We start from the raw sequence: 24,546 nt of genomic DNA, 5'->3' as shown, positions 1-24,546 counted from the left end.
TCGATCAACATGTAATCACTGTAAAACCCAATCATAGTGCTATGTTTGTGACGAAAAAAGTTTTTGGCCTCTGTGAAACATTCGTGATCACATTCCTCCAAAGTGCGTGACGGGCAATGTTGATTCCTCCGAAGTGAGTGACAGGCAATGTTTATTTAAGCACTTTGTGATCACAAGCTGCTAGCTAATGAGCCGAATCAAATCGTGTTATGGTATATGTGACGCCAATTGTTTTGTTTTTTGGCTCTAAAAGTATTAACAGGTGTTTAACTGCATAGTTAAGGCGCTGAATTAATTGTGCTAATTCAAAGATATTTACACAATTCACTGACAGTTATTAGTAAATCTAATTACACCGATTCTTCTTTTTATGCTGGAAGAAAAAACAGCTGTCATGCAAATTTAGGTGAGTGGCGTGACACGTCCTCCCGTCACATGTACTTGCATGAATTCAGAAATGAAATTCCCAGAGCTCGAAAAAAATAAAAGTCTTCTTGAAAGTCAATCCACATTCTACTTTAAATAAACTTAATTTATTTCACCTTTGTAAAGTCTGATTGCAGGATTGTTTTCGAAGTAGAGATCGTTCAATCAGGCTAATGTAAACACCGTCGCCATGAAAAATAGACAAAGATAACAAAATAGCATTTAGTCTTTTCTTCCCAGAGAAGTCTCGCCGTAGTTTTTTTAGTTACTTGGTAGATTTTTTGGAGCAGCAACTTAAAGCTATGGCTCCCCAATTGTCTTGTTCGTTCTCTTCGCATTCCAAGAGCACTTGTGATTTTTCAGCGAGATTTCCAGGGAAGAATGAATTATTCCCTTTGTCATCCTGTAAGAGGGATATCAAATCTCATTTGCGACAACTGAAGGTTGCCAAAACATCTGTTGGGTCGGAGAAAGACCTCATTTTAGCTAGAGTGGGATTCTTTGATGTTATGGGGGACGATATGACAGTGTGTCCGAAGCATCGCACTGCGTTAGGCACCCGTTGGAGACCAAGTCTCAAATGTTACCATCCTCTGCATGGCATTAAGCGATGAAAACCAGACAGAGGAGCAAGCCTACAGATGTGTAAAGAGATTCTAGAGAAATGGAGAGTTCTTGTTCCCGTCGGTGCAGGTATGGTTTTGTTTTCATTTTTTGCTGTTTGGAATCATGTCTCCTGTAGAATCAGATAGACACCAGTGGTATTCCTTGTTCTTACTAAGTGAAATTACTTAAACTGGAGAGGGAATTAACAGAATTTGTAAATTGTTCATTTCGCAGGTCAATATGACGATAACTGCTCACTTCTTGTGACAGAAAAGTTTCAACAGGGAACTGAAAATATTTTTTTGACCATTTACTTTGCACACAAGGTAAAAGGTAGACAATAACTTTCGACTTTAGAACAGGTTCAAGTTCTGTATTGGCTAGACGATCTTGCTTTTTTGGTCTTAAGGGAGCTACGTCACAATATTTTGAGTCATTTTTACAGTCGTAAAGAGTTGCCTTTATATAGAATGAAACCTTGAAATGATCGTTTTATAGGGCAGAAAAACACTAAAGATGCAAGAACGGAACAAGGATCGCTATTCGTTAATGGTGAACTTAAAAACAAGGATTGCAAATGACGAACTTGAAAAAAAAACTAGGTAAGTGTCTCATCCAGTGTTTGACAGGCAATTGATAATTTGAAGGGTAAAAAGATCGCAGCCAATGACAATGATTCTATAAGAGGGGTTTCTTTTTGTTGCAAATCTACTGTTTGCAATCGATGTAAAAAGACATGTAATGCCGACTAATTTATGTAGTTGGACCCCTTCTCCTTTACCCTTTTAAAATATATTTTAATGTTTCTGTTACGAACTATTACAAGTATTTGCGAATTATGCCGCACCGAACACGGTGCTGCTCTCGTCATTGAACCCGCATCACCTGAGACTCAGCCCTCTCTTGATCCTACTGCAGTCAGCGAGCCTGGATTTACTCTGTCATCACTCCGAGAACAGCCTAGTGAGGTAAACTTTCTTCTTTGCATTTTTCCTCGGTTTCTTGAAGAAAGGGAAAACGAACGCACCTGCAGTATATTATATTTTTGAGGCAATGTAAATTTTTTTTTAATTCTATAGGCAATACCAAACCCACAACTCCCAGCGGGAGCAGATGATGTAAATTCTGAGGCACCTTCATATGCCGCACAAGAGGTCGGTCCCGGGATAATATCAACTCTGCCACTTCTAGTAGGGTCAGATTATGCAAGTTCAGAGGCTCTTTCGTCCTCTTCACAAGAATCAGTACCTGAGATCGAAACGTCGCTAGAATGGCAGCCAACTCCTCAAGTACAGCATAGGCTTCACTTTCTGAATAACTTTCTCCGGAACTCTGCGGACGGAAGAGTAAGTTCCATTCGATCTCAGCTCTGTACAGATGTTTTGAATTTGTCCCCTTCCTCAAGTTGCTACTACAAACGTAAAGCAGTGCAAGCAGTAGAGACAGTACTGGAGGCAATTGTGCCACAGCGGTCCACTTGGCTTTTCAATTGGATTGTTGAGAGGTACAGCAGTGGAAGGGATGGAAACAGGCCAGATAATCAACTTCTTGGAAGACTCGTAAAGCTCTATGAAGAAGCAAACTCATGGTATACCAGACAGCACATACTCTCTATTTTTGTTTGTGACCACTCAAGGTCTGAATTATTGACCTTAATTCCGGGTCTTACAAAATGGAGAATTGACGAAGCAAGAAAACACGCTTTTCTTAACGAAAACACGCTTTTCTTAACGAGCCTGGTCAACAGATAGAACCACCACAAATCAAGCGAAGTAGAATGCACCCAGCAAAGGTTGACCACTTTCTTGATTTTGTTTCTGGTCCGTCTTTTTTGCAAGATGTCGCGTACAGAACAACAAAATTGAAACTTTCCGATGGTGACACACTGGAAATTCCTAATGTGGTGAGAACTGTGATAGCATCGAGACTTGTCCAACTGTATACATCGTACTGTTCCGAGACTGGATTTCAACCTTTAGGTCGATCGACGCTGTTTAACATACTGAAGGTAAGCAGTTTCGAAAATAGAAGAAAGTCTCGATACGTAATTAAGGCAATTCCATCGTTGATCCTTATCAATTAGTAAACAAACCGACTTTGCTCTGCCTACATTTCAACATCGTCTCTACTCTGTTAAGGTACCTTAGTCCTAAACTCCGGAGTAGCATCGCTACTAGTAAGGAGATCGATGTACAGATCGCTGCCTATGATCGATGTTAAGATCTAAAGAAAACAGATATTGCATCAATAATGTTATTATTTTCACCCTTATGTCACTAGGTAGGTGTTCCTTACCAAGGGCACCTCGTGCGAGATAGTTTTAGACACAAGTAAAGTTCATCATCCTATTTGTGTGATGCACCTTCAAAAATAAGATAGACTGACAGGCATGATATGCATCAAACGTTGTAGTTGAATTCTTTTTTCAAAAAGTATGCGCGGCTTCTAAAAAGAAATCGCTCACAGGGCTGGATAGCATTCAAACAGATGGTGTGTGTGCCTTTGCCACATTAGTAGAAACAGCAGAAAGGTTATGCTCACTCGGTAAGTAAAATCGTTGAAGTTAGCAAATGCTAAAGAAAGAGCAACTTATTAGACCGTAAAACTGTCAGGGAATTTCCTGGTAATAAAAGGTTTCAAAAATACTTTATTCCCTTGTTATGCGTAAATGAATGTCTTTTTATCAGTTTTATAGCATCTGGAACTACATGCATCAACTGTTAGGGTTTTATATATATATATATATATCTTTTTAGGTCTACAAGAAGAAGGAACGAAGGATATGAAACGCCACTTGAAGAGTGCGAGGCAGTATTTAAAGACCGATTACAAAATCCACTTAGCAAGGGAGAGTCCTTGTCCTGACCACTGCCGACAATTTGCCTTGAGTAGTTCCGATCCAGAATTCCATGGAAGCTGTGCGCATCAGCACACGGTCAACTCTGATCGATGCGAGGATCTTAAGAATGTAATAGCAGACCTACAGTTGGCATTTGACTCACAAGAAGTCAAATTCAGGTGATTATATGTGTTTACAGTTGATACCATCTGGTTTCGTCACAACCTTCGTATTGTTCTCGAATGCAGTATGCAACTGAAGTCCATGATATGTAACTAGCAGTCAAAGATGACGTGACAAATAACTATCAATCTCAGTGTCACGTCACAAAGGCTGGAACGGTTTTCTATCTTTTTTAACTTTTATGAAATGCTTGATAACTGAACCGTCTTTAAGGTTATACTTACCAACTTGTTTTCAAGTGGAACCTTGAGAAGAATTTACCAAACAATATGCAAGTTTTCAAATCTCAAAAGAAAGCATATTATCTAAGTTATATTGTTACAAGTCTTTTAGCACTAAAGACCAGCTGGAAGAGTTACAGTACGATGTGGATAACGCGATTCCTGATATTGATAGATGGAAAGCGCATATCCTTAGCGCGGCTCACCAGAACACTGCAAAAAGTGCGGTTATCGAGAACCTGGCCAATAACCAAGCACTTATCATTATGGATTGGGCTATGAAATTTCTCCCAATCGGTTACCGGGAAACACAGCGAGATTGGTTTGGGAAGAAAGGAAAGTCATGGCATGTTTCTGTTGCTGTCAAAAAGGGGGATGACAGAGAAATTAAAGTAGAGTTTCAGTTGCGTCTGGGCGTAATTTAACTAAGATCGACGTCTAGTAAAAAGAAAACTTACAACTGATTTATGATTAGTGTTCATCACGCCAGTGCACCAGAAGGAGTGATAAACTAATCTAGTGATCATCATACTAACTTAGATCAACGCAATAACGTGAAAGTGATGCCGCAACCAAGATTTTTGCAAACGTTATATCTGTGAAGAAGACATTGGCCAGAAAAAGTTGATTTACACATTGTACACAATTTCTGGAGGTAAAAATGTTGGGTAAACCGAAAATGCAAGTACATGCTTTCAACAAATTCCCTATTGCGTAGGTTCTTTCATAATAGAGAGCTTTACCTCAACATTAGCTGCAACCCTAATGGTGACAATATACTAATTAGGTAATACAATCCCGTTTTTTTCTCTAGACAAGAAGCTATATCCACCTTTTCGACAAATGCACCCAAAACTGGTTTGTAGTGGCATCAATCCTGGAAAGTACGCTTGTGGCCTTAAAGGCTAGTTATTCTAACCTCAGTGAAGCTTTCTTGCGATCCGATAACGCTGGGTGCTACCACAATGGGTATCTTATTCTGTCATTGCCGAGTCTTGGTGAGCGTGTCGGAATCAGAATCTTGCGCTATGACTTTAGCGATCCCCAAGTCGGCAAAGATGTTTCTGACCGCCGTATAGCCACTCTTAAAAGTCACATGCGGCGATTTATAAACGAGGGAAATGACATTAACACCGCCAATGACATGAAGGTTGCAATTGAATCGTATGGTGAGGTAAAGGGCTGCTATGCCACTGTAGCAGAAATCCAAGATTCTTTTCAAAATATGACGAAACATAGCATCACTGGAATTCAAGCACTGAACAATTTCTTGTTCGAGTCAGCTGGACTGAGAGCTTGGAAGGCATACAATGTGGGCACCGGCAGGTTTTTTTCGCTGGCACAGCTTCAGAAGTATGGTACTCCACAAGGTCCCACAGGTATCAAAGAACTTCAGCCATTTAGCCAACCGTTACAAGATGTCGGCACCTTTCGTGCTGGAGCAACGCAGGCCCAAGATGTCGGACCATTAGCGCCAATGGAGGTGCAAATTATGCAATCAGACGAAGCAGAGTCAGCAACGCGGTCGATCGCCTCCTATTCCTGCCCTGAACAAGGATGTGTAAAAGTCTACAAGGAATTTAAAGGTCTAGAGAAACATCTTGATGTTGGACGCCACCTAATCAAGTTAGAAAGAGAATCGGACTATGACAGCACTAAAAAAGTGGGCAGAGACCTGTAAAACTGTTACAGGAGACCATGTCGAAGGTGAGGTTGGTGGTGTACCGTCAGTAACAGAATCCTCATCAGTATCTGCTGACAATCCATCACTGGAGGTGGGTTGGGCAATGAAGAAATCAAAGAAGTCAATCCGATTTTCCGAGCACGTTCGCTCTTATTTAAAGGAAACATTCTTCCAAGGAGAGGAAACCGGTGTTAAAGCAAATCCCGCTGATATTGCATGTAAAATGAAGAGTCAAAGATCGTCAAATGGAGATAAATTGTTTTCAAAGGAAGAATGGCTTTCAACACATCAAGTTGCAAGATATTTCAGCAGCCTGTCAGCCCTTAACAGGTGTGGTGTCTTGAAGCGAAATGTAACTGCTTCCCTAGAGGAGAAAGAGGACCTTGATGATTATATCAGCGAAGTAGAAGCAATGGAGACAAGATTCCAAATAGGAAGGCAACTAGAACTTTGATTTAAAACGTGTATTTTAATCGAAGTAATCTCTATTTATTATGAATAACCTGCAAAAGGCACTCGTAGATACCGTAAGGTAAAAAGTGCTGTCTATAATAACTGGCAAGGAGCCTGGCAAAACAGAGGAAAGCAAAGCCCTCTACATTTGAGTACCACAACGCTACTAGCAACTCCTTGCCACATAACATATATAGCAATGTGAATTCAATTGTAACTGCAATGAAACGTGGAAATAAGCTTAGCACTTATGTCCACTAAATACATAGAAGAGGCTGGCTCCAGTCCTAACATGAATAATTGTGAGCAAGACTACTACTATGGGATACTCCACAAACGCTTACCAAAACAAAATAAACTGCAACAATCAAAATAACAGGGGTATCTTTCAATCTAGCATATAGACTTGAGCAGCTCTTTCCCTACTTATTAAAATTTTGTAGCAACTGAAGTATTTTGTAGTAAGTTCTCAGTTACTTCGTTCGCACTTCTGTTCTTTCAAAATTGAAAATATTGCATACGAAACATGAATCTTCGAATGCCGTTTTTTATTATTCTCGGATTGGTTAATAATACCACAAAACATAATGTAAAGGATTGATTATGGTGCGAAGATAATACTTTACCGTGAAATAGTATCTAACAGTAAGTGCGTGGTAGTCAAACCTAACAGAAAAAGAATGGAATTAAATGAAATGTAATTGAATGAAACTAAAAGAAAACAATGGAAAAACTGCGTAATACTAACTAATAGTGCAATAACTACAATTTCATGGGTCTAGTTAAATCACCCCAGTTCCCACATCATAGTTGAATAGAAATAGAGAAAATTATGATGAATACAAGCACAAAGTGGCAAGGAAACTGATCGATTACGTGCTTTCTTTTATCTTTGTTTACTTTTCATGGCGATAGTTTTTAGATTCACCTGATTTCAGAAAAAGACTCATGCCATTAGATTTTAGTACAGTAAACAAAAATAACTTGAACTTAAGTCGAATATGGATTGCCTGTCAAAGAGAGACTTTTATTTTTTCGAGCTCAGTGAATTTTATTTCTGAATTCATGCATTGAAGTATATGTAACAGAAACACGTGTCACGCCGCACACCTAAATTTACATGATGGCTGTTTTTTCGGTAATTGTGAAGAAGAGCTCCCCAAAAAACCTGTCGGCCGACTGTCGGCCGACTGTCGGCCGACAGTTGACCGACAGGCGGCCGACAGTCTACCGACAGGTTAAGAAAAAAGAAAAATTGTGTAAAAAACGAACAGTTAACGTGACATAACAATCCGTAATGGTGATGTATGACTCGACAGACTTCACCTACTTACCGATCGACGGCAAAGTTGGTAGTATGTAAAGAAACGTTTCTTCCAAAATGTTATCAGATGCGTATAGGATATATCACTTGCGTAATTTACAACACACCAGACAATCTAAGAATCGCATAGGAAGATAATTTAATCGAAAACTCGGCCAAAAACTCTGAAAACCATAAGCTACGTATCAATACAAACACTTTCGTTCCAATCGCCCAACAATGCAACGCGGCCTCTTATGGTATGTTAAGTATGTATGTATGTATTTGTTGCTAGCATCGTAATCTATCTTGCAGGTTTGGGATGAATTGCTATTTCCAAAAAAGGTCGCCTCGAGGGAACTGGACCTCGTCCTCCGCGACCAAGAAGTTCAATCCGTGCGAGATCTGGAGGTTGCCTGTCGCAAAAGACTTCGGCGCTACATCCCGGTCATGAGCAACATGAGGAGAGAGGGGCAGCTGTTGCCAATGAAGTTCGCGGCACGATTTTACGAGTGAAATATCTTGTATATTTCACCACGCACAAAACGGCTCCTTTAGGAGCCACCAAATCTTGAAAGTCAATTGTCAACGTATTAAACATGTTGGATGTTGTATCAAGCGAGGCACGATTCTACGAGTGAAATATCGGATCACTCAACGTTTCTGGTAAACCAGACCAAAAACTCTTGATCTAAAACGACCACGATACCTCGTTTTGCCACTCTGCGACAAACGCAAATTAAAAAATTAATAATTTAAACCCATATGCTTTTGTAACGGCAAACTTAGAATCCCTAACATTGTGTGATCGTTTCACGGACAAGCTACCGACAAGGTACCGACAGGTTACCGACACATTACCAACAGTCGGCCGACTGTCGGCCGACTGGCGGCCGACAGGTAGCCTATATTTCAGGCAAAACCTGTCGGCCGACAGACGACCAACTGTCGGCCGACAGTCGGCCGACAGACGACCGACAGTCGGCCGACAGTCGGCCGACAGTCGGCCGACAGTCGGCCGACAGTTGGTCGTCTGTCGGCCGACTGTCGGCCGACAGGTTTTTTGGGGAGCTCTTCTTCACAATTACCGTTTTTTCTTCGGTAAGGAAATTACTTTAAGCGCGCTCCATGTTTAAATATAAATTTAAGAAGTATGAAAAGAAAAAAATTCACAAAAAATTGTGGGAATACTTTGCTTTCAGCTGTCGACTTTCAGTATATAAACAAGAATCGGTGTCATTAGATTTGCTAGGAGATCTTAAGTAACTATCAGTGAATTGGGTCAATATCTACGAAATGTACAATTAATTTCAACACCTTAGCTATGCAACTAAACATCTTTTAATATCTTTAGAGCCGAAAAACAAAACACTTGGCGTCACATATACCATTAAACGATTTTATTCGCCTTCTTACCCAGCAGCTTGTGGTCAAAAAGTGGTTAAATCAACTTTGCCTCCCACGCACTTCGGAGGAATCTGATCACAAATATTTCAGGGAGGCCAAACATTTTTTTCCTCAGAAACATAGCACTATGATTGGGTTTTACTGTGATTACATGTTGATCGACATGTAACGTTGCCCATTGGAGATATATGCAATTAAAAAAGCCTAATTTTCGGTCTCTTAAAATTGTCGCGTGACATGGTTGATTATGAAATACTCTCGATTGGCGAGGATAATTTCAAATCAATCCAACTTTGAACCCTCGATTGCTTAAGGTTCAAAAAATTGTTGGATGAAATGAGATTAAAATCCACCGCATTCTATCAGTGTGGGAGATGTTTTTTAGAAGTGCAATTTTAGGGCTAATTTCGGGGTTTTATTCCTGGGATTTGATGTGAAAGCCCTTGTACCCCAGGGATTAACCGGGAGCCCAAACTACTTTGGACTCTAGAATAACTTTATGATCTTAATCATCTGTGAAAGTTTGAGAGAAATCGGTGAGATGGCATGTGTCACGCCTGCCTGGTCGTCTCATGGACAGACTCTTAAGTCTTAATTTAAAACTTTAAAGGTTTCCTGCTTCAACAACGTTCTTGGCTAAACTCTTCCAATCTCTAATTACTCTAACAAAAAATGAATGTTTAAAACAGTTGACTGTAATTCATTTAAAAAAATTTATATGAGTGGTTGGCTCTAGTGGAATTTACTTTTGCAAATTCAAAATATTTCTTGAAATCAAGATGGGACAAACCAAACTTATAGCATTCCACTAGTGAGAAATATGTTCTATGAGTGGACAACAATGGCCAATTTAATTTGTAACAGCGGTCCACGTAGGGCATATCACCTCACGTGTGTCAAGCTAATCTTGACACACGTCTTTGCACATTCTCTATTGCGTGGATATCTTTGACCAAGTAAGGATTCCAGACTGGCACAGTGTACTCTAAAAGAGGTCTAACCAATGATTTGTAAAGCAGTGAAAAGGTTATTGTATTAGCTGTGCCAACAGACCATTTTATAAGCCCTTGGATCTGATTGGCCTTGTTCACCAAGGTACTGGTATGTTCACTCCAGAATATATCTTTTTATATTTTAACTCCAAGATCTTTAAAACTTTTAACATCCTTTAAGTTTGTACCAAGTGTGTAGTTCCGTAATCGATTTTTCACGGGAATGCGTTATACGCATTGCTTCTCACTTTTCCTCGTTGAAACGAGTAACGTCCCAGGTCATTGGACAGAGTCACAAGCCAGTACCTTCGACGTTCAACGAGCGAGGAATGTCCCCGGACAATGTCCAGTTCAGAAAGTGAGGATTAAAGACAAGGACGGATGGAAACTATGTTGAAACCCTCGCGATTTTAGATAGTGGTTCCAACACGAGCTTCATCTCAAAGAATGTAGCTAAAAAACTAGGTTTAAGTGGCCCTAACCATGAATCTGGCTGGTGGTCAGAAGAAGTCAGAAGAATCAGAGTTAGTCAAAATTACCATTGTACCCATATCTGAAGAAACCATTCAGAAGCCCATGCAGGTTTATGCAGTAAATAGACCGTGCAACTCAGCAAAAAACAGTGTCAAGAAAGATTGTGAATAGCTACCCACACTTAGAAGCAATCTCAAATAAACTATTTTTATCTGGTGGGTCAGTAGACCTGTTGATCGGAACAGATTTTCCTGATGCATTCGTCGATATTCATGTTATCTCTGGAGGTCCAGGAGAATCAATAGCAAAGAGAAATTGCTTCGGATGGTATGTCATGGGCTAATTCTGCGATAAAGGACACAAACCTGTGATCAGATCAGTTGACATGGGAACTGTCAGTGCATTGGAAGACATGACGAAACTCCTTGTTCAAGACATGCTAGGACTCAAGCCTACAAAGCTTTGCACATGTAAAGACAACGAGTTCAAAGAAAACAAACTTATCAAGTCAATTGCAGACTCAACTAAAATCGTCAATGGGCAAGTCCAAGTACGAATGCCATGATCAGATGATGGACCCCCAGAGGAGAGCAATTACGATGTTGCATATCAGCGTATATTGTCATCAGAAAAAACTTTCAAGAGAAAGAATTGCCTCGAGGACGTACAAGTCAAAATTCAGAGGCTGCTCAAACAACAGTTTATCGTAGAAATCAAACGAGTCAATCATACCATCCCAGAGTGGTACCTTCCTATGCAGGCTGTATTAACCCCAGATAGAACCACCAAGCTTCATTTAGTTCTTGATGCATCCGCAAAGGGGAAAACTGGAAATTCCTTAAACGATCATCTAGAAAAGGGACCCAACTACATTAACAGCTTATGGCTTGGCACTTCAACCAAGTTGCATATACCGGAGTCATGTGCAAGATGTTTAATCAAATTCAGATCCACCCAGATGATCAAGTCTTCCACAGGTTCCCGTGGAGAAGGAACGAAAGTGAAACGCCCCGAGTGTATCAATGGGCAAGATTAAATTTCAGAGACAAACCCGTGCCCGATATTGCAGCTGCAGGAATCAAGACCTTGGCCAAAGCATCACAAGCACAACATCCAGAAGGAGCTAAGAGCTCTGCATGCCTGTCTATGTGGACAATATTGGCAGTTCCAGAGAGAATGAAGCAAAATGCAAGAAGGTTACAAGAGAAATCGATGCCATACTCTCAACAGGACAATTTCAAGTCAAAACATAGCACTCCAACAACAAGAACTTAACCAGTCCGACGAATGTACAAATTTTCTCAGCCATAAATGGGACAAAGTTCTCGACAAGATTTCTTTTAAGAGAAGTGAAATCGTGGCAGGCTTGATAAATCTTTCCAAGAGCGGATGCCTAGCCAGCATCGCACAGTTGTGGTATCCTATGGGTCTCGCAGCAACATGCACCATTGAACTGGGAACTGATCTCGAAGAACTATGGAGTGCGGGATATTCGTGGGACGAAATTCTCCCGAAGACATTTGTACGAAGTGGATAAGGAACATTCAAATCCTCAACCAACTCCTCAAATACAAGTTTGACAGAAAAGTGAAGCCTGATAATGCGGTGGATTTACCTGAAATCCATGGAATTTGCGACCGAGGAGAGAAGGCATACCAGGCCGTCATATTCCTCAGATGGAAGCTTGCTAATGGCAGTTACTCTTGTGTCCCACTCATGGTGAAGGCGTTCTTGCACCACTAAAGAAAAAATCCATTCCGCAATTGGAATTAATGGATGTCTTACGCTCTCCAGATTTTACAGCACTTGCAAAGAAGCACTAGAACTTGAAGAATTGACTGACACCAAGACAGTGTTTTGGATGGATTCCCAAACCGTATTAGCCTGGATTAGAACACCCCCCAAGAGATTCAAGCTGTTTGTCTCGGTAAGAGTTGCTGAGATTCAGGAAACCCAAACACACAAACATTGAAGTACATCAGATCTGATGCTAACCCAAGCAGATGTTGTGACGAGAGGAGTACCACCAGAGGAGGTAAAAACTTGGATGGAAGGTCCTCCATTTCTGCGGCGCCCCAAAAAGGTGTGGCCAAAGTTCAAAGAAAATTCAAAGAAAGATGACAAAGAATCATCAAAAGAAATTAAGTTCACCAAGAAGACGACCAAGTACAAAGAACCAACACCATGTACAGTTGCCTCAGAGGAGTCTCTAAACATTGGACAACCGACAGATAACCCTATCTTGCAACACTTAATGAAGACCTGTTCAACGTTTGCCAAAGCTAGAAAGACTCTGGCCTATCTCCTGAGATTCATTAACAATGCAAGAAAGAAAGAAATAACACGAGCCCGATTTCACTAGGAGAATTGAAGAAATCCGAAATACAGATATTCAAATGGTGTCAGGAGACAATCAACATGGACACTGTAGACCAAAAGCTGATGTCAAAACCAGACGAATGAGGATTGTTATGTGCATATGGAAGACTCGAAAACATCAGGTCACAGCCAAATGAGATGCTAAATCCTATTATTTTACCAAACGGGCAAAAAATAGTAGACTTACTCCTTAAACATCTCCATGATAAACAAGTGCATTGTGGATACAAAAGCCTCATCTATGAATCAGGGAAACGCTTCTGAATCATGGGAGTCCGAAAGATGGCCAAGCAGGTGACCAGTTAATGTGTTACATGCAAGAGGCTACAACAAAACCCTAAAGGGCAACTGATGGGTCTTTTTTGTTAAAAGCACCATTAGAAATCTATCACTCAATGTTATTCTTGACCACATTGAGAGGCAACAGGTGCATAGCATCAAAAACTGTGTCCCTGAGAACATCAAATCCATAAAGGCTATAAAGCCTGTGAAGAATTGATAACTCCAACAGACCATTTTCCTTGCTTATTTTTAGCAAATAGGTTGGTCTTTCTTCTTCTTTTAATGCCTTCATCACCGGCAATTCTTCCTCAAGCAACCTTTTTGGGTAAGGGTATCTGTATTGCTTATTGAAGTTTGAGTAGTAGTTGTGATTATGTTCACTCAGCCATGTGCCTACAGTAAACATGCATTAACCATTACTCACAGTTAACAGACGTGCTTACAATACTCTTATTAACATTTGAGATGGTACATTTCCTAGTACATTAATATGTAGACTGACAAGGATGGGTATCACAGTTCAGTTCAGTTGAGTTTATTACCTCTTCACACATGTCTTGCAAACAAATATGTACACTAACTGCAGATAACTGGAGTTAGTTTTAAACTTTCAACACCTACCGCATATATGACACCTTGGACATCCTTTCCTTTCCTTTCCTTCTTGAAACATACATGTCACTCAACACCTTGGTCCACATACTGTGCCAAATTATTATCCAGCTTGTATTGTGTCTGAAATTGTCTTAAACTTTTTTGTTTTGTCAGCATATTATTCCTAACAGACTAGGCAAGCTTCTGTCATTTCACCTATCAAAAACAAATCCCCCTTTAAAGGTGTCTTCTCTTAACTCGATCATTCAGAAGGTGAGAAGAGCCTACTGTTCACACATAAAGAACTATCAAAAGAGAAAGCGTACCTTCAATAAATCCAGTTTCAATATCACTGACCAGGGGCTCAAGAAAAGGATCAATACTGTTTGGCTGTGTGTCAAGCAGGTCCTAATTAAAATGGCACAAATCCTACTGTGTAAACTTCATCTGTCTGTAAGCGGTCTTCCTTTGACATTGCTGCCACTGACACATCTATGGCACCTATTCCATAAACAAGTAAATGCTGTGGTTCAAATTTTCTTTAGTTTGAAAGTTTTACAAACCAGATTAATTGGCACTTTCCTTTAGCTCAGATTATAAATACCTGTATTTCAAGTAATAGATCAAACTTGAGGAAGAGTGTTTCATGTGATTTCCAAACACGGAGAAGTAGGTTGGAAAAACTAGGCGCAGCCAAGTTGTTTTTAACCAACCTCAGGGTGTTTAGAAAAAGGAGGAAATGCTGTTTTGAGTGTTTGATATAGCTTCTCAAACCATTGATAATTGTTGGAGAAATTCGAAGGAAAAGTTCACAAAATTTAATGATAATTAAGATCACATTTCTAAACATCCTTCACAGTAGTGATTTCCTTTGTTTTAGCTTGATGAATTATTAATGAGTTTGAGAATGGTTTGACAAAAGAAAAAATTTCAACAGCTGATTTGAAAAAAATTCAAATCAGAGGAAACCTTGAAACTGCAACAAAATTACATAAGATGTCAGTAGGCAGCACTTAGTGGAGCCAACCAGTCTGGTAACTAAGCTATGCAAAAATTACAGGGAATTGCACTTTAATGTTCTGTCCAAGGGCACCCTTTCAGAAATGCCTGGATCTGCCCCAGAGTGTAAGGAAGTTGACAAAAACTCACAAGTTATCTGACATCTATATCCAGGGTCTTGAGTACTTAGAAAATAATTATTTTGATACAAATTATCTTAATTCTATAAATCATATATACATCTGTGTGTCAGCAGCGTATGTCAGACTTTTCATTCAAGCTGTATCATCAACAATGGGGGCAGTATACTGGGTAAGATTTGAATAGTACATGCAATACAATAATTGCCTTACTAGTGCTGCGTGATTTCTTTCAAAAGGGCTGAAAGCCATCCCTGTGTCCTTAAAATTATACACAATAAAAAATCTATTGTTTTCATTAAATTGAAAGAGAAAAAGGGGTAAAAGCCTAAACAAACATGATTAAAATAGCACCACTTGCATTACAATGGAGGTGGCAATTACAAATAATATTGTTATCTTGACCAAAACAGATAATAAATAAACATAACAAAAATCATACATTTATAAGTCTGTAAGACAGCTAAATGTACATTCACTTTATTATAATTATTATTTTTTAAACATTGAGCATTTTATCATAAACTAACTTACCTATGTAGGCGATGTTTCTTGGGTCACCAATCACAAACACAGGTCGATGAAGAAATTTGGTACAGCAATTCTCACAATACAGTTCTCGATGTCCATCAGGCAGAGTAGGGGCTTGCAATACATCAGCAGCACTCAAAACATTCTTGCAACCATCTCTTTTACATCTTGTGGGCAAACACCAACTACTATCTGGATCCCAGAACCATGCCGGTTCAGCAAATCTAGTTCCATCCCAGACCTCCTTCTTAGTTTCCCAGCCATTTCTATCAATCCAGTGTTCTTTTTCTAACCAATGAGCTTTCATCTTTGAGCACATGTCTGGGTCTGCTGTCCATAGCTTAACTTTTCCATGCAATCCAAGATAGTAATACTTAATGGTTCCTACTACTCCACAGAAGCGACACGTTTCAGTTGCAGACTGCATGATGTCCCAGTGATACTTATGACTCGCACTCAAGCAAATGAAATATTCATGAGCATCCTCATAGCATATATCCTTGAGATATTCTTCTGCTCCTCCCCAGTCCTCCGGCCATGAACATTTCATTTTGTGATCATCTTCATCAATATCTTTCCCTCTGCAGTACATTTGGTGTGCATAGCATAGCAGGTCTGTAAATGTAGCTAGAGAAGCACCTGGTTTTGCACCAAGTTCAATTGCTTCAAAAATGCCCTTTACAATTGCATAATTCAACTTCTGGTCTTCAGTTCCAGTAGCAGCTATTACACTGTCATCCCCACTGTAAAGATGTCCAAACTTATCAGTCTCATCATTTTGATGCTCTAATTCTTGAGTGGTTATTCCAGTGGATGGATCTACATAAAAATTATTGAATTAAATTTAAAACTAATTACTTTTGATGTTCTGAGTGACTCATGATACCCGTTTGGTTTTATTTTGTGTATATGTTGTGGTTCAATTTTATCCATGCTTCCAATTTAGTTTGTTTCAAACTCATTATTATACATTAACATACCCAAAAACAATAGCAAAATAAAATTTGAACTAGGGAAAAAAATTAACCACAAAAAATACATGCAATTGCAAATGGTTACAAGGTCGAAAACTGTCCCTTATGACAGCAATCTGTGCTTCTTTTGTGAAGAGAAAGCGAAGTACCAGAACCCTCTGCATTTGTTGTCAACATCATCTGCTGGTAGCTCTCTTGATAATGCAGTAAAGCAATCTAAGGATCCTAAACTGCTCGTGAAGCTCACGACGGCTCTAGACAGCTCTGACGCTCATGCCATTGATATTAAATATCATAAAAGCTGCTGGGCGAGGCATGTGACTGGGGTTTTGCCTAAAACTATCAAAGATGATGAGAGAATGTCAAGAGGTGAGACAGCAGGTAAGCTGAAGTTTTTTAACCTTACCCAAACTGCCCTCAATAGCGGAGAAATACTCAACATGGCACAACTGGAACAGGCTTTTGATTCCATTTCAAACGAGAATAGTTCAAAGACTCTTAGTCGATGTTCAGTTAAGGAGCTTATCCAGAAAGAGATAAAGGGGGTTGACTTCCATAAGCCCACTAGTGGTAATGAGCCCGAGAGGGTCAGCATAAAGCAGGGCAGGGATGCTGCTACCCATATCGTAGAATCATGTTAATCAGACTGAAGAAGGGAGAAAGCTATTCAGTGCTTTTGTACAAGATAAGATCAAGACAGGAAAGATCTTTGGGATTACCGTATTTACCCGTGTATAAGTCGACCTTTTTTGACCAAATTTACACCCTAAAAATTCGACCTCGACTTATACACCGGGTATAAAAATCAACTTCAATTGATTGTTTACGCGTTGCTTATTGACGCTAAAATATCACAAGTCCATTCAATTGCTTTCAATAGGTGTGATATCACACCTTTCTGGTCTAATGTTGTCAGATTCAATAGAGCGGCTTTATAAACAATTTTCAGAACTACGAGCAACTCGCAACAATTATAAGTTATATCTCTTCAAACGATTCTCAACATGCCTAAACGAATGAAATACTCCGCTAAGTACAAGCTTTTAGTCATCAAATTTGCTGAAGAAACGAACAACTGTGCGGCCGCCAGGAAGTATAATGTGAACGAGAAGCTGGTTAGAGACTGGAGAAAGAATGCTGATAAGCTATCTCAAATGCCGAAGTAACAAAGTTTTTAAAGAAAATTGTTGTGGCTTGTTACCAGTGCCTGGAATGAGAAGCAGGGGAGGTTGCTCAGCAAACAAAATGGCGGCACGCTCGATAACAAGTGAAGAATCTTTGCTGTTTTTTCCTCTCTCAGCCTTGACTTTCGCTCACATTTCATCCTAAAAGATACTTGATAATTCAAAAAAATTAGGGTCGACTTATACAAAGGATATACGATAAAATTGGCAATTTCTCAGGATTTTCGGGGGTCGACTTATACATCGAGTCGACTTATACACGGGTAAATACGGTAGCCCTTAATCCTCTTAGGTCCGGTTCAAACGTCGAACTTTACATGTGCCGAACCTAATAATTAGGTTCGGCACATGTAAAGTTCGACGTTTGAATCAATTAGGTCCGGCAGATTTGTATTCGGGTCGACCTGCCGTTCTATTCGACCGGGCTTGTCGGATAGAACGGCAAAAGATCAACTTTGATTCATACGTCGAACCGTTTCATGTGCCGAATCTAATGCATACATTACAAATACATTAAATAAATTAATTTTTACCCAGAGTTCTGCACGATTCTTATGTTTGACATGCGCATACGACTTGTTTTGATCTTTTCAAACAAAATGGCGGGAAGAGCGGAAGATATGTGTTCCTCTTGCTTCGAGAACACAAAATATACGTGTCTGAGGTGTAAGAATTACTTTTGTATGCGGTGTTCCGTATTTGAAAATGATGAAAGTGTAGCGGATTGGAAAGCAGGCAGTTCGGTAGCGTACTGCGAGTCATGTTTTCGAGAGAAAATGATTCTTGAAGAAACCGAAGGCAATGATCACGAGGAGACCAGTGTGGGTCAGAAAAGCCAAGAGTCAAGCTTGAATGTTAAGTCCACAAAGCCACCCGCTATGAAAAGGTATGCTTCTCAGGTCATTCTGATATTATTTCTCTGAAAAGCCCCGAGGGGACGTGAATTAAGTAAAGTACGTAAGCTTAAGTATTGATAATGTCCCTTCTTTTGTTCTAAATGGGCTACACACTCAAATTAAATTTGCTTGTTTGGTCAGTTTGAGCTAATAAGCAAATGCTAAGGTTTGCCATGGATATCTCGGTCATAAACTTTTTTTGTTTACTTTTTTACTGAAAGGTCATGAGAAAAGACATTTTTGAAGAAAAACATGTGATCATTTCAGTTAACATCATTATATTCATAATTTCCTCAGCGGAGATTGTAGGAAGTTTCAAATAGTAAAATTTGGTTGTCTAATTTTCACCAACCCAGGTTATGAAACATAATTATAATAAGCTGATGAAGCTAATATCTAGGTTTGAATGTTTGTCCTATAGCAAAAACATTGACGCAAATGAGGATGAAGATGATGTTACAAGTGAAGAGGGTGATGACAATGAAGATGTGGACAAAGCTTTGTCACTATTTGTAAAGAAAGGAAAGGCCAGGAAGGGCAAAAGACCTAGGCGAAGACCTCAATGGTGCCCGAAAGTTCTTGATGATTTCATTGACATTGTTGTTAACAGCAATGAGTTTAAGACCAAACTGATTTTTACGAACACCAAGAATCAGAGAAATAGTCCAATTTATGCCAAAATCTTGGATGAGCTGAAAGGCAGGGCATCAGCAAGAGGTGACAAGTTCAACATGTCAATTGCCCAGCTGAGGACCAAGTTCAAAAAGTGTGTCAGCCAGTGTAAACAAGCTGCACTAACTCAGAAAACTGCAACAGGAATAAAGAGGTACCAGGAAGACCATGGGTTTGGAAGCTGGTTCAATGCCTTGTTTGCAGTGGTTAAAACAAGGGATTCCTGTCAGCCCGAACGTGCTTTAGAGCCATCATCATCGTCCTCTCCATGTACCCCTGGAAGTTCTCATGATGACCACCCCTCTGATAATGCTGGGGACGAAGACGCCCTGTATATACCAAAAAGGTCTGCAAAGAAGGAGAAATTTGCTAAAGATAAACTTGACAACACCCAAGTGATGAAACTCATCACTGAAGTTGTCAGAAATGACCCCACAAAAGAGATGATCAGCTTTCTGAAAGACGAAATGGAAAAGTCCCGAGAGCATGAGTTGAAGTTATTTCAACTCATGCTTGGTCATAGAGCCAATTCAGGCTTGCCTCCATCATCCAGTATGGTGCCTCCATCCTCCAATATGGAAACAGGGTTTTACCAATCATGGAATCAGGGCTTTCCCTGTCATGAAGCAGGGTTTTACCCATCATTGCAGGGTTCTCAAGGGCCACAACAAACCACCCAGGAAAGCATGTCTGAAGGTTCTTATGGGAACCCTTTCCTTTATGGCAATGGAAAATACCAGACATTGTAGACATAGAGCTTATTAGTTATAATGTGCTCATAACTATTAATAACTATTACTTTGACCACAGTTCTTCTCAGGTCAATTTATTGTGTTGCATTGGACAGCATTCTTACTGGTTTTAACTTAAGTTCTTTTTTGCAAGAATAGATTTCTTTTGAACACTTTGAATTAAAAAAAAATGGTTGAATATGGATAAATTTATTTCTACGTTTGTTTCAGTTCAATATGTTGCAAAATGATGATACAGTAACATTTTTTAGTACTGTAGTTTTTTGATTAAATGCCGGGCTTTCAGTAAATGCCTGGTCTCCAAGGTGGAGTTTTAAATAAAACCCTGAAGTATCTATTAGAGGTTAAACAAGGTGCAGATATAATGTAACAATTTATGTCTGTACAAATGTTACCCGTGCCCCATTATAAAGCCATACAAAATTTATGAAGAAATAACCAGAACTTCATGAATAAAGAGCTCAAGCGAGCTTCGGGGGTCAAATAAACCCTAGGTCCACAATGTTTCAAAGAGGTAAATGCCAGGGGTTTTTAATTGAGAAAAGACGGTATATCTGCTGTAGGGCAATTGCAAAATATACATAACAATCAAAGGAGTTTTATTTAACATGAATAAACTACAAGGAAAATGTGTGTATATCAGAAGTAAAATAATTATATGTTGAATGTTTTTTTTTCAACAATATTTGCAGTACATAAAAATTGAATGTTTAAACTTTATTTTTCTATTAATATTAAATTTATGAAAGTCATCTTTCATTGTTGTTTCAGAACATAAATGCAATTAAAAGCAATTTACCATTTAAGCTGCATAGTCAATGGACAAGTTCTCCTTACTGGTCTCTTTGTTTCCTTTAGTATTAGTTGGGAGAATTTTTAATTATTCAAGGGGATGTCTATTTGCTGATCACTTCCTTAATTCTCACAACCTTTTTATGACTGGATTGACACTGTGAAGAAAAAATTTGATCTTGACAACAATGAAATCGAAAAGGGGATGAAACTTTTCCTTTGGTACCCTCAACAAGCAGTAATTTTTGTGAAGTGGCTCAACATTTTTCTCCAAGATTGAAGATCTTAGTGGGCACCCATATAAAGGGAATAATGCAAAGTTTATCCAATTATTCCAATACTTAAAATGTGGGACCCAAAATAACTTATAACAACAAAATTGCCACCATCAAATTAACATCAAAATCAATTTCACTGCACATAGACCACATATGCTCTACCACAATATAACCAACGGAAAACACAAGATCTAACTATAAACAACCTAGTATTATCATTAACAGTTCTTTTTTACTGAACATGGCTGACTTTCATGTGGTGTCTCTGTCAGTGCTGCTGATCAGATTGAATGTATAGCCTGCAAGGCAGCCAGACATGTATTAAACAGCAACAACAACAACGAAAAAAAGAAACAGCTGTTTAGTTTGTCTGCGCTGCAGGCTAATTAAATCTTGCACTTGATACAATCATATGAAAATAATTTGGTGAAAATAGTAAATGTATCAGTACTGAATTAACAGACTTTGCCAGTTTCCTTCTCAAGCCATAGTTTTTCACATAGTGCATTCCTTACTTTTTTTGCCTCCAGTGACACATCTCTGATGCTTGAACAATTTCTCATCTGCAACAGTTTTCTTATTTCCTCACGATTTCTCTTTTGACCATTTGCATCCAAACTCAAATCAAGCTTTTTTGAAATGGCATCTCCTCGTGCAATGCATATATTGTGGAGAACAATACATGCCAATGTTGTTAAGCGGACATTATCTTGACTGCTTTCCCTCTTTCGGAGTAGGACCCTCCACCTACCCTTGAGCTGCCCATAAGCACCCTCTGTAGCCATGCGAGCTCTGCTTAAGCGGTAATTAAAGTAACGTTGCTTGGGGGTCAGAATTGCATTAGTATATGGTTTCATCAACCATGTTCGTAGAGGGAATGCAGAGTCCCCACTACAAGTGGTGGAACAGTAACATCTCCTACAGTTTTTCCAATTACTGGAATGAGGCCTTCTTGGATACGGGTCCAAAGGTCGGTTGATCTAAAAATAACTGCGTCGTGAGAATTTCCTGGAAACCCGCAGCTACCCCACACAAATCTGTAATGTGAGTCTACCATTGCCATCAGTACAATGGAATAGAAATTTTTAAAGTTATGGTACTCTTTGCAAGACTGAAGTCCTCCAGGCGGGCATTTCATAGGAATATGGCAGCCATCCGATGCTGTCCAACAGCATGGAAATTGCCAGAATTCTTCCATGTCAAGAATTTTTTGTTTAAACTCTTCTTCAGTTTGGGGCATGTGACTTGACACATTCTCGTTCCATAAATGGTCCACCAAGACTTGACAGACTTCCTGACAAATTGAGGAAATTGTGGAGACGCCTAGTCCAGACATTTCGGCGATGGTATAGAAATAATCTCCTCGGCTTAGTCTATACAGACAAATAGCAAGCCTCAGCGCTGGTGATATCGGTTCTTCCGTCACAGTTTGCCGAATAAGGAAGGGTTCAATACGTCTCAGGATGAAATTAAATGTCCCCCTGGATACTCTGAAGGTTTTTTTGAATCTTGCGTCTGAATAGATGTTGCAAACATTTTGCCACCAGCCAGAATTTCTTTTTAGCCGACGACACGAACGAACTGGACGAGGAACTGTGACGTTCCTATGGGAAATAAGCAATAATACAAGGCAAGCCAAATTCAAAACTCGTCTTCTCCTGGCAGCAAGGTTGTTTAATGCCAACTGCATCTTAAGTCGCCTTTTTCTACCCTCCTTGATCGCATTTGCAAGAAAAACAAGCTCTTCATTTCCAGCATTTGTATTTGCCACATTTTTTCCCGCCATTTTGGTAAGCAATAACCGCTGACCGCAGTAGAGTCATGTTCAGTTTCTCAATTAAGTTCGACATATTTAGGTTCGACGTTTGAATCAACTGCCGAACCTAATTATTCGAGTCGACCCGAATTGCTATTAGGTTCGGCACATGTAAAGTTCGACGTTTGAACCGGGCCTTACCTACCAACTGCGCTCGACTTATAAATATCCTGATGTGATTATGCAACAGTTCAGTTGGCCTCAGGCCTTGCTCTTCTAAGCTCCTCTTCCCATTAAATGTATAGCTTTAAATATATACTTGGCCTTCACTCTTCTTTTTCACCTCCAAAAATCGCACATGGTGTCAGGAGTGGGATCCTACAGCAGAAACAAGAAGTAGCGGAAAAGAAAGTTGTTTCCCACCTCATTTCACATCGCGTGAATGAATTCAAATGCTCAAGATCCAAACGAAGAAATATTCGAGGAATCAAGCACGCCAGTCACGTCACCACCCACAGACCCAGTGGAACTGAGTTCTTCAACGGCTTCATTACAGACGGATAACCCACAAAGTGGAAGCGTGAAAATGGCGCCAGCAAATTTCAATATTCCTCCTCTGGCTAAGTTTGATCCGAAAACAGACGATTGGGACCACTAGATAGAGCGCTACAAGTTATTTGAAGCAGCTACAGAACGTGATGGACTGTCAGATAAAGTGCGCATTAGTACACTTATGTATGTAATGGGAAATAATGCCGCCGACATCTATGATAGTTTCAAACTGTCCTGTGAAGATATCCAGTATGCAAATGTGAAACAAAAATTCAAAGATCATTTTAAAGGAAAAGTTGCTGTAGTCTTCGAGATAACATAGTTCGTAAGACGCTTTCAGCAAGACAAAGAATCTGTCGTCACCTTTATTGAAGATCTTCAGAGAAGAGTCGACCTCTGCTCTATTGGAGACTTTCCTGACCAAATGGTGCACACTCAAATAATTGCTGGTTTGCGTGATTCTCATCTCAGGCGTGGATTGATGGCAAATGACAATTTAACTCTGGATCAGGTAATTAAAGAAGTTAAATCCGCCGAAATCACGAAACATCAAGATCAAATTCTTCAAAATCCCTCAAGTGCTGCTGACATGTCGGCAATACATGACAGGAAAGTTCCAGAAAACAAACGTAGAAGTCCAAAACCCAAGCATTATGGAGTTTCTTCGAAAGCAAAGAAAAAATCACGTTACAGATGCGGAGCTCAGCCAGGTCACCTTCCTCAGCATTGCCCAACCAAAGATGCTACCTCAATGCATGCAACAAAAAGGGTCACTATTCCAAGGTCTGCAAATCCTCAAAACAAGTCCATATAGTTAATGATGATTCGGGGGAAGATGATATCTCTGTAATGACCGGCAACGAAGTCGTTAACACAATCGAAACATCGGAGAAATGGCATACAAATCTATCGATAGAAAACTCCGAAGTAAATTTCAAGATTGATACAGGTGTGGATGTCACAGTTATTCCTGAAGAAGTCTTTCGCCAATGCAACTTAGGAAAACTACATTACACCTCCAAAAGACTCTTTGGAGCGGATCACCACGGTCTCTGTGTAATAGGGACAATTCATGACACTTTATCCCTGGGAGAAAAGTGCATGACTGAAGATATTTACGTTGTTAAAGGCCTTAAAGGCCTAAAAGAACCTCTTCTGGGGCGGCCAGCGATTCAAA

General features: G+C 39.6%; 2 protein-coding genes and 4 pseudogenes across 3 annotated transcripts; 4 read left to right on the top strand and 2 right to left on the bottom strand.

Annotated features, from left to right (window-relative positions):
• LOC148723406 (uncharacterized) overlaps positions 1–15,979 on the bottom strand; it is a 303,906-nt pseudogene extending 287,927 nt beyond the window's left edge.
• LOC148723409 (uncharacterized) lies at positions 1,068–3,735 on the top strand (annotated as a pseudogene).
• Positions 3,468–6,428, top strand: LOC148723408 (uncharacterized; annotated as a pseudogene). Its single transcript, XR_015991603.1, has 4 exons — positions 3,468–3,576; positions 3,789–4,050; positions 4,388–4,667; positions 5,090–6,428. The product of XR_015991603.1 is annotated as an uncharacterized LOC148723408 (transcript).
• LOC148723407 (uncharacterized) lies at positions 10,338–13,231 on the top strand (annotated as a pseudogene).
• Positions 15,980–17,972: 1,993 nt separating the features above from the next.
• Positions 17,973–20,797, top strand: LOC148723405 (uncharacterized). The gene is made up of 2 exons (XM_088732915.1): positions 17,973–18,557; positions 18,989–20,797. Exons 1-2 carry the CDS (start codon positions 18,226–18,228, stop codon positions 19,986–19,988), a joined length of 1,332 nt encoding a protein of 443 aa, XP_088589041.1. The 5' UTR covers positions 17,973–18,225; the 3' UTR covers positions 19,989–20,797.
• Positions 20,688–22,847, bottom strand: LOC111328699 (uncharacterized). Its single transcript, XM_022933184.2, is given in 2 exon segments — positions 20,688–21,953; positions 21,956–22,847. Coding segments are annotated over 2 exon segments (1,329 nt in total). The 3' UTR covers positions 20,688–21,516.
• Between the last annotated feature and the right edge of the window lie 1,699 nt (positions 22,848–24,546).

The sequence above is a fragment of the Stylophora pistillata genome, chromosome 9 (assembly GCF_964205215.1).
Source record: "Stylophora pistillata chromosome 9, jaStyPist1.2, whole genome shotgun sequence".
Taxonomy (NCBI): domain Eukaryota; kingdom Metazoa; phylum Cnidaria; class Anthozoa; order Scleractinia; family Pocilloporidae; genus Stylophora; species Stylophora pistillata.
This window is presented reverse-complemented; position numbering and strand designations above follow the sequence as displayed.